General features: G+C 46.0%; 1 protein-coding gene across 1 annotated transcript; it reads right to left on the bottom strand.

Moving 5' to 3' along the window:
* Positions 1 to 2,167: 2,167 nt before the first annotated feature.
* LOC142258111 (ephrin-A3-like) lies at positions 2,168 to 7,888 on the bottom strand. Its single transcript, XM_075330577.1, has 5 exons — positions 7,881 to 7,888; positions 7,475 to 7,764; positions 6,701 to 6,766; positions 6,525 to 6,602; positions 2,168 to 2,410 (listed from the first exon to the last, which is right to left on the bottom strand). Exons 1-5 carry the CDS (start codon positions 7,886 to 7,888, stop codon positions 2,289 to 2,291), a joined length of 564 nt encoding a protein of 187 aa, XP_075186692.1. The 3' UTR covers positions 2,168 to 2,288.
* Between the last annotated feature and the right edge of the window lie 9,404 nt (positions 7,889 to 17,292).

Genomic DNA, 17,292 nt, shown 5'->3' on the forward strand with positions numbered 1-17,292 from the left:
CAGTCGAGGTGTTGGGTATTCCCGACGAGAGGAGAGCCGTAGCAGTGGAGGTGTTGGGTATTCCCGACGAGAGGAGAGCCGTGGCCGTGAAGGTGTTTGGTATTTCCGACGAGAGCCGTGGCCATGATGGGTATTCCCGACGAGCGGGCACCGTGGAGGTGTTGGGTATTCCGACAAGAGGTGAGCGGGGACCAGGGAAGTATTGGGTATTCCTGATGAGAGGTGAGCGGAGACCGTTGAGGTGTTGGGTATAAGCCAACATTGAGCCACGGGTGAGGACAGGGTTGATGTCGGGCTGGTACTTGCACCTTGTTCCTCACCCTCCCCTGCAAGTACAAGTGACTAGTCAGGTTTATTCTTTTATTCATTTTCTAGGTTTACAGCATTATATGAAAATCACAGCCGATGCCGTTCATAAAAAGGTCAGTCTGATATTTATTCTCAAAGTGTCTGTGCATTGCATAGGTGGAGACTTGCCTTCATAGAAGACAACATTTGAATTTACAGTTCAGTCAGAAGGGACAATGTATACGTCATCACAGGGATGGTATACATAAAATATAGATAGATATGTATTTACAACGCCATTCTGTCTCCTGCATGCTGCTCTCCCCGTTCGGCTCTGTACAGTGGGGTCCTGCTGTATTACGGATGCGCTGGTTCCCCAGCTGTCCATCAAGAATTCCCAGGGTATTGACTATCGAGCAGTGGATGTCCCCGGTGGAGGGGTCTGGGGTAATTTAGTGCAATTTCCTCTCATCTCTGTAGAGTTGTGGGACAGTTGTCGTGGAGCTGTGACCAGCTGAGGGCGCTCTGTCTGCTGCGTCCAGGCTCTGCTACATCTCACATAGGGAACATTGGTTTAATGACTGTCCATTGCTAGTCCTGGACCCACAGAAGCCTGGAAGCTAATCCTAATTCTGAGCCTGGACATCCAGAAGGAGCAGTGGCCATCACTGCAGGTCTGGTACTTCCACCTCTTCCGGTGTTTTGCAGTTTTATCATCCATTGAATCAGGTTGGCTTATTGATATAAGGTGTCTGAGGACCTTGGGAAGGAAAAGTACACAATATGGCACCAGAAAGTGTTAGAGCCAAACATTTGGTAAAGGGTTCTGCTACTGTGCTCAATGCACTTGGCCAGGAAAATCCATGAGGCTGGCGGTAATCTGGGCAAGATATCACAAGGGCATCCAGAAAAGAACCAAAGTGCAACATGTCCAGGAGGAATGGAAAAAACCAACTCAGGGGATTGTAAGGCTGACTAAAACGATGGTCTGTTGTCAGCCCAAGGTCCTGCACTCGGCGTGCATCCTATCCTCGCAGGAACCTAACGGGCATAGGCACTCAAGTAATAACAGCCCATAGGTGTGGCCGCCAGTTGTATGTTGTGGGCCGGGGCAGAGCAGGGCCCTGTGGATCACAAGCTCTAGGCAGCAGCTCCTTGGTCCTGTCTGCTCAATGATATTATTCAAGAAATCACAAGACCTCGATAGTGTCCACTAGTGTCAGGGTTGTGATTTTAGTGCCGCAGGTTCAGTCTAAGGCTAGTTTCACACTTGCGTTGAACGGTATCCGTTGCATTGCGTTGTGTAACGGATGCAACGGATGCTGCAAAACAACGCAATTCGTTTTGATTTTTTTTTTTTTTTTTTTTTTTTTACAGTTTTACCAGCGGCAGACTATTGTGAACGATCAGCTGATCTGCAGCCGGCCGCCGGGTGATCAGCTGATCGCTCCCAGTAGCCGGCCGCCGGGTGATCAGCTGATCGCTCCCTGCAGCCGACCGCCGGTGATCAGCTGAGCGCTGTCACTTGCCGGCAGCCGGGTGATCAGCTGATCGCTCCCAGTAGCCGGCCGCCGGGTGATCAGCTGATCGCTCCCTGCAGCCGACCGCCGGGTGCTCAATGCCTAACGGGCATAGGCACTCAAGTAATAACAGCCCATAGGTGTGGCCGCCAGTTGTATGTTGTGGGCCGGGGCAGAGCAGGGCCCTGTGGATCACAAGCTCTAGGCAGCAGCTCCTTGGTCCTGTCTGCTCAATGATATTATTCAAGAAATCACAAGACCTCGATAGTGTCCACTAGTGTCAGGGTTGTGATTTTAGTGCCGCAGGTTCAGTCTTAATAAAAAAAAAAAAGATTTTTGTTAAAAAAAAAATAAATAAATGAGATTAAGGACGCTGCTCCTCCTCCCATCAGCCGCTCCCCAACCTGCACAGTCCTTACAGAGTTCTGAATGTGGAGATTGCATTCATTTCTCCGAGGTCTTCAGCCTGAAACAAGAAAACTAAGACGCCAAGAGAGTCATTAGGAGCAGAGAGACGGCCACCGTCAAATGTAAGTGTTCTCGCTTCGGGCTCGTCCCACTAATGCTCTTCTCCAACTTGGGGATCTCTGGATTAAAGTTACCTGAAATACAGGAGGGAAAAGGTGAATGGAGGAAAGCAAGATCTGGTGTCCAACAGTAAAGCAGAAATGGGCTCAAGTGGCAGTCCAAGAGGCGGGCAGAGGGCACGGACCAGAGTCCCAGTCCAAGAGGCGGGCAGAGGGCACGGACCAGAGTCCCAGTCCAAGAGGCGGGCAGAGGGCATGGACCAGAGTCCCAGTCCAAGAGGCGGGCAGAGGGCACGGACCAGAGTCCCAGTCCAATGAGCGGGGGCAGAGGGCACGGACCAGAGTCCCAGTCCAATGAGCGGGGGCAGAGGGCACGGACCAGAGTCCCAGTCCAATGGGCAGGCAGAGGGCACGGACCAGAGTCCCAGTCCAATGGGCGGGCAGAGGGCACGGACCAGAGTCCCAGTCCAATGGGCGGGCAGAGGGCACAGACCAGAGTCCCAGTCCAATGGGCGGACGGAGGGCACGGACCAGGTTCCCAGTCCAAGAGGCGGGCGGAGGGCACGGACCAGGTTCCCAGTCCAAGAGGTGGGCAGAGGGCACGGACCAGGTTCCCAGTGCAAGAGGCGGGCAGAGGGCACGGACCAGAGTCCCAGTCCAAGAGGTGGGCAGAGGGCACGGACCAGAGTCCCAGTCCAAGAGGCGGGCAGAGGGCACGGACCAGAGTCCCAGTCCAAGAGGAGGGCAGAGGGCACAGACCAGAGTCCCAGTCCAAGAGGCGGGCAGAGGGCACGGACCAGAGTCCCAGTCCAAGATGCGGGCAAAGGGCAAGGGCCAGAGTCCCAGTCCAAGATGCGGGCAAAGGGCAAGAGCCCCGGTTGCAGTCCGAGATATGGGTGGAGGGTAGGGGTCGAGGTCATAGTCAGAGGTAGGCGGAGGGCAGGGGCCGAGGTCAGTCAGGGGATGTAGAGCGTGAAAAAGGTGATTGATGTAGGAAGGTGGAGAGTGAAGGTAGACGAGTGGGACATTAGACAAGGGTTTACTTACACAACACCCAAGGAGGTTTATATTTATGACAGGAGCAGCAGTGTCTTTGGGAGCCCAAAAACATTAAGCTCAGAGTCGCCCTGTGACACCGTCGTGCGGGCGGCAATAACAGCTAAACACGATGAAGGGAAGCAGCTCGTGTGATTATCTGGCCGGCCAGGAACAATCCAATCTACATTCCAACAGCAGCAATGAAGCTGGTGTCTTAGTCCCGGGTAGTCAGAGCTCAATCACTAATCCAGTCAAACACTTGGCTGCAATTTCCGAATCTTTCGGGACGACACCGGGCACAAGTAGCAGGTGCCTGCAGACTGCCATATTTGATGGGTGTGATGGCCTGTCATGGATGAGGCACGAGACCACTCTGCGGGTCATCAACTACCGATCTGCATCTATGGGCACCTCCTGTAGAATATGATCCGGACACCAGCATGTGAGGAAGTGTGAGAAACTGCTATGAGTCGACCATCCTGCAGGGGGAGACAGCGCACCACGAGTGAGCAGCAGGGCTGTGGAGTCGGTAAGCTAAACCTTCGACTCAGACTCTTCAATTTCCCTTGCACAGACTCAGACTCCACCACTCCGACTCCTACATATATTGCTTATAGTTAGGTGAAAAATTTATTGTAGGACATCAACATGTGTATGTGATCATCAGACATTTAATTTTTATGATACAATAATCAAGATATTTTAATAGAACATAAAATATATTTATTGGATACAACTTTAGAACACAAAAAACTAATAAATTGTAAATATGTAATACAATATGTAATATACAGTAGACTACATATATATCTTGTGTAATATATATACACACACACTGTATAATTATATATTATATATATTACATATTTACAATTTATTAGTTTGTGTTCTAAAGTTGTATTACAATAAATATATTTTATGTTCTATCTAAATATCTTGATTATTGTATCATAAAAATGATTAAATGTCTGATGTTCACATTATACTACAATATATTTTTCACTTAAATATGAGCATTATGCTAAATATTTAGTATGTTTTTGATGAAAAATGTTTTTTGCCACTTACATAGTGCATTATCTATATATATATATATATATATATATATATATAAATAAAACACTATGTAGGTGGCAAAAAACAGTTTTCAACAAAAACATAGTAAATAACATTTGTGTAGTCTATGAATTTGTTGTAAGACATAGAATTGCCTCCATCAGATCCTCCTTCACAGATGACCTGATCTGACCCAATATTAAGGCTAGAGAACATCCTCTCTACAGTAACTTGGGTTGGAGGCAAAGCAATAACCACATGGGCAACATCTCTAACAATTTCCGGGTATAAAGGAATTGCCTCATGCACAGTCAGTTTTGATGAACGGTTGAATTTTTCTATTTCTTTGAGAGCAAGTGAAACATTTTACTGAAATCTGGTCAATCTGCTGCTATAGGTGACAGAGGGAAATCTTTTTCCTTGCGGCAACACTTTGCTGCTTCATGTCATCCAAATACTTCTCAAAGTTAAACTCCTCATCTGATGAGGATGAAGATATGGCAGCAGTAGCACTGTCAGGACCCAAGTCCTCTTGCGCCTGGCAGTCCTGTAGCCGCTCATCCTAACTGCTACCTCACTCAAAGCTTCTTTTCCTTTAGTAAGCTGTTGATCATCAAGCAGTATACGAAGACTTGGGTCCACATAAACAGCTGTCAGAAGAATTTTATTTTCCAATAGCTGTGTATCTCTCCATTTCATTGAAGCAGAAATGCCATCTGCGATTAAACCTCCTGTTTGGGACAGGCAAAATAGCAAGTTCTTCCACTCCCATATGAAAATGCCAGGAGTTAAATCCTCAGCTTGTAATTTTTTAGTCACGGTAAATGGGTGATTAAGCAATTCCTTCAATTTAGCCACCTGTGTCCAATGACCTTCATTTAAGGTTACTTGAGGGTTTACCATATCTATAAGAAATGATTTTAGTTCAAGCAATCGCTCAGTCATTAAATAAGTACTTCCTCACCGAGTGGCTTGATCAACAATTGCCCCTTTCCCAGCACATTTCTTCAAGATGGAATCAATTTTAGGGGTTCTGGCGGCAATAACCAACTTCCTCACTTTTCCAATTAGATTTCCAGCATGTCCGCCCAGTTTCACACATCCGGCTTTTCACCAGTTTGGCGGATGCGGCGCACGCCAGTATAGTACGATACAGTACAGTGGCAACACCACAACTTCCGGGTCACATGACAGCAGTTTTGAAGCAGCTTCAACAAGATCATCTAATCCTAAAGTATCATTTTGCTGTTCTTCTGTTGTAATATCTGTTTGTTCCTCCGTTACATGAGCAGCGCTGTGGCTCCATCTCACACATACTAAATCCTAAATTTTCTTCTAGCTGTTGTTCATTACTCTCATTCATCAGTTTAATTGTACTTATCAAGTTTGAAGCATTGTCCTTTACAATAGCAAGAACCTGTTCTTTTTTGAGTTGGTAATCTTGTAGAACTTTTTCCACTAAGGCCTGGAGAAGCTGGCTGCTGTGATGAGCTTTACTATCTGTTACTGCCAGTGTCTTGCTAACAATTTATTTCTTCTTTACAAACATCGAATATTGATGGCAAAATAATTGAGTGAAATGCAGTGACTCTGGGCATCCAGCAAAGGCAATGGGTGACAAGATAGGACATTCAGACACAGCGTTTTGTGAGGATCCTCACAAAGAATGAGCAGTCAGCTTGTGTGGCCTTTTTCTAATGCTTTTTTATGAGCTCAAAAACCTTTCAGGTGATGCAGTTTTTTAAAAAGCTGATCTGCTTTTGCAGCTGACAAATGTATCCTCAAAAAACGCAGCAAAAACGCTGTGTGTGAATGTAGCCTTAGATCAGGAACAGAACAGCCATTTATAGGACATTTCATAACTTTCCCAAATTCCTATGAAAAAATATTCAACACATTCTGCATTGCACTACTGTCCCCAATTTATTATATATTCTAGGAGTCGGAGCCGGTTCATTTTATACCGACTCCGACTCCATCAAAATGAGCTGCGACTTCGGCTCCATCAAAATTAGCTCCGACTCCGGCTCCGACTCCATCAAAATTAGCTCCGACTCCACGACTCCAACTCCACAGCCCTGGTGAGCAGACTCACCTAGGTCTTCAATCTTCACCTCTGGTCCTATCGTGAATTGGGGCAGGGTGGGAGCGTGCTTCTCTCCAGAATGAGCCGCTGCGGGGGAAGGACGACACCATTACCACGCGCCTGACGTAGTCCTGACAACAGTAAGCAATCACCATCCCCCCAGGTCCCAGGTTTTAAACACTTACTGGTTGCGCAGAACACGGACACTTTCATCTTCAGACACGAGTGCCGGTGGTTGTGGGTTGGTGTTGCTGGAAAAAGAAAAAAAAAACAAAAAACAATAAGAATGGGTGCAATGTAAAAATTAAGACTAAAATACCAGGAGGAACAACTGAAGGGTTCAACTGAGTATCAGCAGGAGGGATCCTGTAAGGGGACCGGGGATGTCCATCCACCGGACAACAGATGACTGCAGCGGGAGCCTTCACCTGCATGCTGTGATTAGTGCCCCCTCACATGTGACTTGGGAGTGAGGCCATCCCCCTTACATCCGGCAGAATTTGGGGTGCGAGGAGGCCATACATCAGCCGGACAGATCCCACAATCCGGTGTGAGCCTTCGCTCTGGGGTAGATGGATGGCAGTGATCACTCGCAGACTCAGAGGCAGCGGCTCCTCCTGTGTCAGTGAGCAACATCCACTGCACTGATCACATGTGCAATTCTATATTTTGACCACTAGGGTGAGATATGCACCAGTCTTATTACACCGCTATTATACAGGCATCCGTATTACAGGACAGTGCAGGCATGCAATACATGGTGCACAAACCCAGAGTCAGATGACACGTCCTCCATCTAACAAACGCAAGGTAAGACGCTCCCCTGTCGGAGGCTGCAGGCGGCTCACCACTGGGCTAAAATGTAACGCCTTGGTTCTGTTCCTGGGACACTGAGATCTTCAGCGCGCTTGCTGAATGTACTTGATGGCCCCAATGCGGCTCTACTCTCCGGTACTCACAGATGTAGTAGTAGTTGTGTCCCGCGTGGAACTCGTACCCCAGAGAAAAGGCGCTGTACCGCTGAAACTTCTCCGAGAACTTGATAGGGCTGTGCGGGGAGTGCGGCCGGTTACATTCCCAGCGCTTGAAGCCATGGCTGGTGTTGCAGGAGTGGTAGCCCTCATAATTCACCATGTACAGGATATACTGCTCCATCCGGTGATCCGCCACCGTATCGTTATAATGTGGGCAGTAAATGTCAAGGTAGTCGTTAACATTCACCTGAACCGTGTAGTCATTGCGCCGCAAACTGGAAGGAAAAAAAAAAAAGACATTAGTCCCATCAGCCGAGCCACCCCGCAGAGCAGGGACCCCTTCATCCTCCCCGAAGGAGCCGACCCCCGGGATATCCTGATCCCCAAACACCACACCATCTTTACACCAGAAGCCAGATAGGGTCTGCTGAAAAGCTTCTGACAGGCCGCCTCTGGTCACGTGTGTCCGTCAATACATCGCACGCACGGCTGAGCTGTAATTTGGATTTTTTCTCTAATCTCTGCTCTCAAGGCTGAGAATTAATTAGGAAATATTGAGCTGGACAAAAGCACTTAGTGATGGTCACGCTCCCCCTGTAACACACACCCAGACAGTGCCAGAGCAAAGAAACCGGATAATATAGAGCCGCGATCACATAAAGAAGAGACATGTGATGATTATACAGAGCCGCGATCACATGAGGAACAGACGTGAGGATTATATAGAGCCGCGATCACATGAAGAACAGACGTGTGATGATTATATAGAGCCGCGATCACATGAAGAAGAGACGTGTGAGGATTATACAGAGCCGCGATCACATGAAGAAGAGACATGTGATGATTATACAGATCCGCGATCACATGAGGAACAGACGTGAGGATTATATAGAGCCGCGATCACATGAAGAAGAGACGCATGAGGATTATACAGAGCCGCGATCACATGAAGAAGAGACGTGTGATGATTATATAGAGCCGCGATCACATGAAGAACAGACGTGTGATGATTATATAGAGCCGCGATCACATGAGGAACAGACGTGAGGATTATATAGAGCCGCGATCACATGAAGAAGAGACGTGTGAGGATTATACAGAGCCGCGATTCCATGAAGAAGAGACATGTGATGATTATATAGAGCCGCGATCACATGAAGAAGAGACATGTGATGATTATACAGAGCCGCGATCACATGAAGAAGAGACATGTGAGGATTATATAGAGCTGCGATCACATGAAGAACAGACGTGAGGATTATACAGAGCCGCGATCACATGAGGAACAGACGTGAGGATTATATAGAGCCGCGATCACATGAAGAACAGACGTGTGATGATTATATAGAGCCGCGATCACATGAAGAACAGACGTGTGAGGATTATACAGAGCCGCGATCACATGAAGAGACGCGTGATGATTATATAGAGCCGCGATAACATGAAGAAGAGACGTGTGAGGATTATATAGAGCCGCGATCACTTGAAGAAGAGACGTGTGAGGATTATATGGAGCCGCGATCACATGAAGAACAGACGTGTGAGGATTATATAGAGCCACGATCACATGAAGAAGAGACGTGTGAGGATTATATAGAGCCGCGATCACATGAAGAGACATGTGAGGATTATATAGAGCCGCGATCACATGAAGAACAGACGTGTGAGGATTATATAGAGCCACGATCACATGAAGAAGAGACGTGTGAGGATTATATAGAGCCGCGATCACATGAAGAGACGTGAGGATTATATAGAGCCGCAATCACATGAAGAACAGACGTGTGAGGATTATATAGAGCCACGATCACATGAAGAAGAGACATGTGATGATTATACAGAGCCGCGATCACATGAAGAAGAGACATGTGAGGATTATATAGAGCTGCGATCACATGAAGAACAGACGTGAGGATTATACAGAGCCGCGATCACATGAGGAACAGACGTGAGGATTATATAGAGCCGCGATCACATGAAGAACAGACGTGTGATGATTATATAGAGCCGCGATCACATGAAGAACAGACGTGTGAGGATTATACAGAGCCGCGATCACATGAAGAGACGCGTGATGATTATATAGAGCCGCGATAACATGAAGAAGAGACGTGTGAGGATTATATGGAGCCGCGATCACATGAAGAACAGACGTGTGAGGATTATATAGAGCCGCGATCACATGAAGAAGAGACGTGTGAGGATTATATAGAGCCGCGATCACATGAAGAGACATGTGAGGATTATATAGAGCCGCGATCACATGAAGAGACGTGAGGATTATATAGAGCCGCAATCACATGAAGAACAGACGTGTGAGGATTATATAGAGCCACGATCACATGAAGAAGAGACGTGTGAGGATTATATAGAGCTGCGATCACATGAAGAAGAGACGTGTGAGGATTATATAGAGCCACGATCACATGAAGAAGAGACGTGTGAGGATTATATAGAGCCGCGATCACATGAAGAAGAGACATGTGAGGATTATATAGAGCTGCGATCACATGAAGAACAGACGTGAGGATTATATAGAGCCGCGATCACATGAAGAAGAGACGCGTGAGGATTATATAGAGCCGCGATAACATGAAGAGACGCGTGATGATTCTATAGAGCCGCGATCACATGAAGAACAGACGTGTGAGGATTATATAGAGCCGCGATCACATGAAGAACAGACGTGTGAGGATTATATAGAGCCGCGATAACATGAAGAGACATGTGAGGATTATATAGAGCCACGATCACATGAAGAAGAGACGTGTGAGGATTATATAGAGCCGCGATCACATGAAGAACAGACGTGAGGATTATATAGAGCCGCGATCACATGAAGAACAGACGGGAGGATTATATAGAGCCGCGATCACATGAAGAACAGACGTGAGGATTATAGAGAGCTGCGATCACATGAAGAAGAGACGTGTGAGGATTATATAGAGCCACGATCACATGAAGAACAGACGTATGAGGATTATATAGAGCCGCGATCACATGAAGAACAGACGTGTGAGGATTATATAGAGCCGTGATCACATGAAGAACAGACTTGTGAGGATTATATAGAGCCGCGATCACATGAAGAAGAGACGCATGAGGATTATATAGAGCCGCGATCACATGAAGAGACGCGTGATGATTATACAGAGCCGCGATCACATGAAGAAGAGACATGTGAGGATTATATAGAGCCGCGATCACATGATGAAGAGACGTGTGAGGATTATATAGAGCCGCGATCACTTGAAGAGACGCGTGATGATTATATAAAGCCGCGATCACATGAAGAAGAGACATGTGAGGATTATATAGAGCCGCGATCACATGAAGAACAGACGTGAGGATTATATAGAGCCGCGATCACATGAAGAAGAGACGTGTGAGGATTATATAGAGCCGCGATCACATGAAGAACAGACATGTGAGGATTATATAGAGCCACGATCACATGAAGAAGAGACGTGTGAGGATTATATAGAGCCGCGATCACATGAAGAAGAGACATGTGAGGATTATATAGAGCCGCGATCACATGAAGAAGAGACGCATGAGGATTATATAGAGCCGTGATCACATGAAGAAGAGACGTGTGAGGATTATATAGAGCCACGATCACATAAAGAACAGACGTGTGAGGATTATATAGAGCCACGATCACATGAAGAACAGACGTGTGAGGATTATATAGAGCCGCGATCACATGAAGAACAGACATGTGAGGATTATATAGAGCCGCGATAACATGAAGAGACGTGTGAGGATTATATAGAGCCGCGATCACATGAAGAAGAGACGTGTGAGGATTATATAGAGCCGCGATCACATGAAGAAGAGACATGTGAGGATTATATAGAGCCGCGATCACATGAAGAACAGACGTGAGGATTATATAGAGCCACGATCACATGAAGAACAGACGTGAGGATTATATAGAGCCGTGATCACATGAAGAACAGACGTGAGGATTATATAGAGCCGCGATCACATGAAGAACAGACGTGTGAGGATTATATAGAGACGCGATCACATGAAGAACAGACGTGTGAGGATTATATAGAGCCGTGATCACATGAAGAACAGACGTGAGGATTATATAGAGCCGCGATCACATGAAGAACAGACGTGTGAGGATTATATAGAGACGCGATCACATGAAGAACAGACTTGAGGATTATATAGAGCCGCGATCACATGAAGGAGAGACGTGTGAGGATTATATAGAGCCGCGATCACATGAAGAACAGACGTGAGGATTATATAGAGCCGCGATCACATGAAGAGACGTGTGAAAATTATATAGAGCCGCGATCACATGAAGAACAGACGTGTGAGGATTATATAGAGCCGCGATCACATGAAGAACAGACGTGAGGATTATATAGAGCCGCGATCACATGAAGAACAGACGTGAGGATTATATAGAGCCACGATCACATGAAGAACAGACGTGAGGATTAAATAGAGCCGCGATCACATGAAGAACAGACATGAGGATTATCTAGAGCCACGATCACATGAAGAAGAGACGTGTGAGGATTATATAGAGCCGCGATCACATGAAGAACAGACGTGTGAGGATTATATAGAGCCGCGATCACATAAAGAAGAGACGTGTGAGGATTATATAGAGCCGCGATCACATGAAGGACAGACGTGTGAGGATTATATAGAGCAGCGATCACATGAAGAACAGACGTGAGGATTATATAGAGCCGTGATCACATGAAGAAGAGACGTGTGAGGATTATATAGAGCCGCGATCACATGAACAGACGTGAGGATTATATAGAGCCGCGATCACATGAAGAACAGACGTGTGAGGATTATATAGAGCCGCGATCACATGAAGAACAGACGTGTGAGGATTATATAGAGCCGAGATCACATGAAGAAGAGACGTGTGAGGATTATATAGAGCCGCGATAACATGAAGAACAGACGTGTGAGGATTATATAGAGCCGCGATCACATGAAGAACAGACGTGTGAGGATTATATAGAGCCGCGATCACATGAAGAACAGACGTGTGAGGATTATATAGAGCCGCGATCACATGAAGAACAGACGTGAGGATTATATAGAGCCGCGATCACATGAAGAAGAGACATGTGAGGATTATATAGAGCCGCGATCACATGAACAGACGTGAGGATTATATAGAGCCGCGATAACATGAAGAAGAGACGCGTGAGGATTATATAGAGCCGCGATAACATGAAGAGACGTGTGAGGATTATATAGAGCCGCGATCACATGAAGAAGAGACGTGTGAGGATTATATAGAGCCGCGATCACATGAAGAAGAGACGTGTGAGGATTATATAGAGCCGCGATCACATGAAGGACAGACGTGAGGATTATATAGAGCCGCGATCACATGAAGAAGAGACGTGTGAGGATTATATCGAGCCGCGATCACATGAAGAACAGACGTGAGGATTACATAGAGCCGCGATCACATGAAGAACAGACGTCTGAGGATTATATAGAGCCGCGATCACATGAAGAACAGACGTGAGGATTATATAGAGCCACGATCACATGAAGAAGAGACGCATGAGGATTATATAGAGCCACAATCACATGAAGAAGAGACGCATGAGGATTATATAGAGCCGCGATCACATGAAGAACAGACGTGAGGATTATATAGAGCCGCGATCACATGAAGAACAGACATGTGAGGATTATATAGAGCCGCAATCACATGAAGAACAGACTTGAGGATTATATAGAGCCGCGATCACATGAAGAACAGACGTGAGGATTATATAGATCCGCGATCACATGAAGAACAGACGTGTGAGGATTATATAGAGCCGCGATAACATTAAGGACAGACGTGAGGATTATATAGAGCCGCGATCACATGAAGGACAGACGTGTGAGGATTATATAGAGCCGCGATCACATGAAGAACAGACGTGTGAGGATTATATAGAGCCGCGATCACATGAAGAACAGACGTGAGGATTATATAGAGCCGCGATCACATGAAGAAGAGACATGTGAGGATTATATAGAGCCGCGATCACATGAACAGACGTGAGGATTATATAGAGCCGCGATAACATGAAGAAGACACATGTGAGGATTATATAGAGCCACGATCACATGAAGAAGAGACGTGTGAGGATTATATAGAGCCGCGATAACATGAAGAGACGTGTGAGGATTATATAGAGCCGCGATCACATGAAAAAGAGACGTGTGAGGATTATATAGAGCCGCGATCACATGAAGAAGAGACGTGTGAGGATTATATAGAGCCGCGATCACATGAAGGACAGACGTGAGGATTATATAGAGCCGCGATCACATGAATAAGAGACGTGTGAGGATTATATAGAGCCGCGATCACATGATGAACAGACGTGAGGATTATATAGAGCCGCGATCACATGAAGAACAGACGTCTGAGGATTATATAGAGCCGCGATCACATGAAGAACAGACGTGAGGATTATATAGAGCCGCGATCACATGAAGAAGAGACGCATGAGGATTATATAGAGCCACGATCACATGAAGAAGAGACGCATGAGGATTATATAGAGCCGCGATCACATGAAGAACAGACGTGAGGATTATATAGAGCCGCGATCACATGAAGAACAGACATGTGAGGATTAAATAGAGCCGCAATCACATGAAGAACAGACTTGAGGATTATATAGAGCCGCGATCACATGAAGAACAGACGTGAGTATTATATAGAGCCGCGATCACATGAAGAACAGACGTGTGAGGATTATATAGAGCCGCGATAACATTAAGGACAGACGTGAGGATTATATAGAGCCGCGATCACATGAAGGACAGACGTGTGAGGATTATATAGAGCCGCGATCACATGAAGAGACATGTGAGGATTATATAGAGCCACGATCACATGAAGAACAGACGTGTGAGGATTATATAGAGCCGCGATCACATGAAGAACAGACGTGAGGATTATATAGAGCCGCGATCACATGAAGAACAGACGTGAGGATTATATAGAGCCACGATCACATGAAGAACAGACGTGTGAGGATTATATAGAGCCGCGATAACATGAAGAAGAGACGCGTGAGGATTATATAGAGCCGTGATAACATGAATAGACGTGTGAGGATTATATAGAGCCGCGGTTACATGAAGAAGAGACGTGTGAGGATTATATAGAGCCGCAATCACATGAAGAAGAGACGTGTGAGGATTATATAGAGCCGCGATCACATGAAGAACAGACGTGTGAGGATTATATAGAGCCGCAATCACATGAAGAAGAGACATGTGAGGATTATAAAGAGCCGCGATCACATGAAGAACAGACGTGAGGATTATATAGAGCCGCGATCACATGAAGAACAGACGTGAGGATTATATAGAGCCGCGATCACATGAAGAAGAGACGTGTGAGGATTATATAGAGCCACGATCACATGAAGAAGAGACGTGTAAGGATTATATAGAGCCGCGATCACATGAAGAAGAGACATGTGAGGATTATATAGAGCCGCGATCACATGAAGAACAGACGTGTGAGGATTATATAGAGACGCGATCACATGAAGAACAGACTTGAGGATTATATAGAGCCGCGATCACATGAAGGAGAGACGTGTGAGGATTATATAGAGCCGCGATCACATGAAGAACAGACGTGAGGATTATATAGAGCCGCGATCACATGAAGAGACGTGTGAAAATTATATAGAGCCGCGATCACATAAAGAACAGACGTGTGAGGATTATATAGAGCCGCGATCACATGAAGAACAGACGTGAGGATTATATAGAGCCGCGATCACATGAAGAACAGACGTGAGGATTATATAGAGCCACGATCACATGAAGAACAGACGTGAGGATTATATAGAGCCGCGATCACATGAAGAACAGACATGAGGATTATCTAGAGCCACGATCACATGAAGAAGAGACGTGTGAGGATTATATAGAGCCGCGATCACATGAAGAACAGACGTGTGAGGATTATATAGAGCCGCGATCACATAAAGAAGAGACGTGTGAGGATTATATAGAGCCGCGATCACATGAAGGACAGACGTGTGAGGATTATATAGAGCAGCGATCACATGAAGAACAGACGTGAGGATTATATAGAGCCGTGATCACATGAACAGACGTGAGGATTATATAGAGCCGCGATCACATGAAGAACAGACGTGTGAGGATTATATAGAGCCGCGATCACATGAAGAACAGACGTGTGAGGATTATATAGAGCCGAGATCACATGAAGAAGAGACGTGTGAGGATTATATAGAGCCGCGATCACATGAACAGACGTGAGGATTATATAGAGCCGCGATCACATGAAGAACAGACGTGTGAGGATTATATAGAGCCGCGATCACATGAAGAACAGACGTGTGAGGATTATATAGAGCCGCGATCACATGAAGAACAGACGTGTGAGGATTATATAGAGCCGCGATCACATGAAGAACAGACGTGAGGATTATATAGAGCCGCGATCACATGAAGAAGAGACATGTGAGGATTATATAGAGCCGCGATCACATGAACAGACGTGAGGATTATATAGAGCCGCGATAACATGAAGAAGAGACGCGTGAGGATTATATAGAGCCGCGATAACATGAAGAGACGTGTGAGGATTATATAGAGCCGCGATCACATGAAGAAGAGACGTGTGAGGATTATATAGAGCCGCGATCACATGAAGAAGAGACGTGTGAGGATTATATAGAGCCGCGATCACATGAAGGACAGACGTGAGGATTATATAGAGCCGCGATCACATGAAGAAGAGACGTGTGAGGATTATATCGAGCCGCGATCACATGAAAAACAGACGTGAGGATTATATAGAGCCGCGATCACATGAAGAACAGACGTCTGAGGATTATATAGAGCCGCGATCACATGAAGAACAGACGTGAGGATTATATAGAGCCACGATCACATGAAGAAGAGACGCATGAGGATTATATAGAGCCACGATCACATGAAGAAGAGACGCATGAGGATTATATAGAGCCGCGATCACATGAAGAACAGACGTGAGGATTATATAGAGCCGCGATCACATGAAGAACAGACATGTGAGGATTATATAGAGCCGCAATCACATGAAGAACAGACTTGAGGATTATATAGAGCCGCGATCACATGAAGAACAGACGTGAGGATTATATAGATCCGCGATCACATGAAGAACAGACGTGTGAGGATTATATAGAGCTGCGATAACATTAAGGACAGACGTGAGGATTATATAGAGCCGCGATCACATGAAGGACAGACGTGTGAGGATTATATAGAGCCGCGATCACATGAAGAACAGACGTGTGAGGATTATATAGAGCCGCGATCACATGAAGAACAGACGTGAGGATTATATAGAGCCGCGATCACATGAAGAAGAGACATGTGAGGATTATATAGAGCCGCGATCACATGAACAGACGTGAGGATTATATAGAGCCGCGATAACATGAAGAAGACACATGTGAGGATTATATAGAGCCACGATCACATGAAGAAGAGACGTGTGAGGATTATATAGAGCCGCGATAACATGAAGAGACGTGTGAGGATTATATAGAGCCGCGATCACATGAAAAAGAGACGTGTGAGGATTATATAGAGCCGCGATCACATGAAGAAGAGACGTGTGAGGATTATATAGAGCCGCGATCACATGAAGGACAGACGTGAGGATTATATAGAGCCGCGATCACATGAAGAAGAGACGTGTGAGGATTATATAGAGCCGCGATCACATGATGAACAGACGTGAGGATTATATAGAGCCGCGATCA

Source organism: Anomaloglossus baeobatrachus, chromosome 12, assembly GCF_048569485.1.
Source record: "Anomaloglossus baeobatrachus isolate aAnoBae1 chromosome 12, aAnoBae1.hap1, whole genome shotgun sequence".
Lineage (NCBI taxonomy): Eukaryota > Metazoa > Chordata > Amphibia > Anura > Aromobatidae > Anomaloglossus > Anomaloglossus baeobatrachus.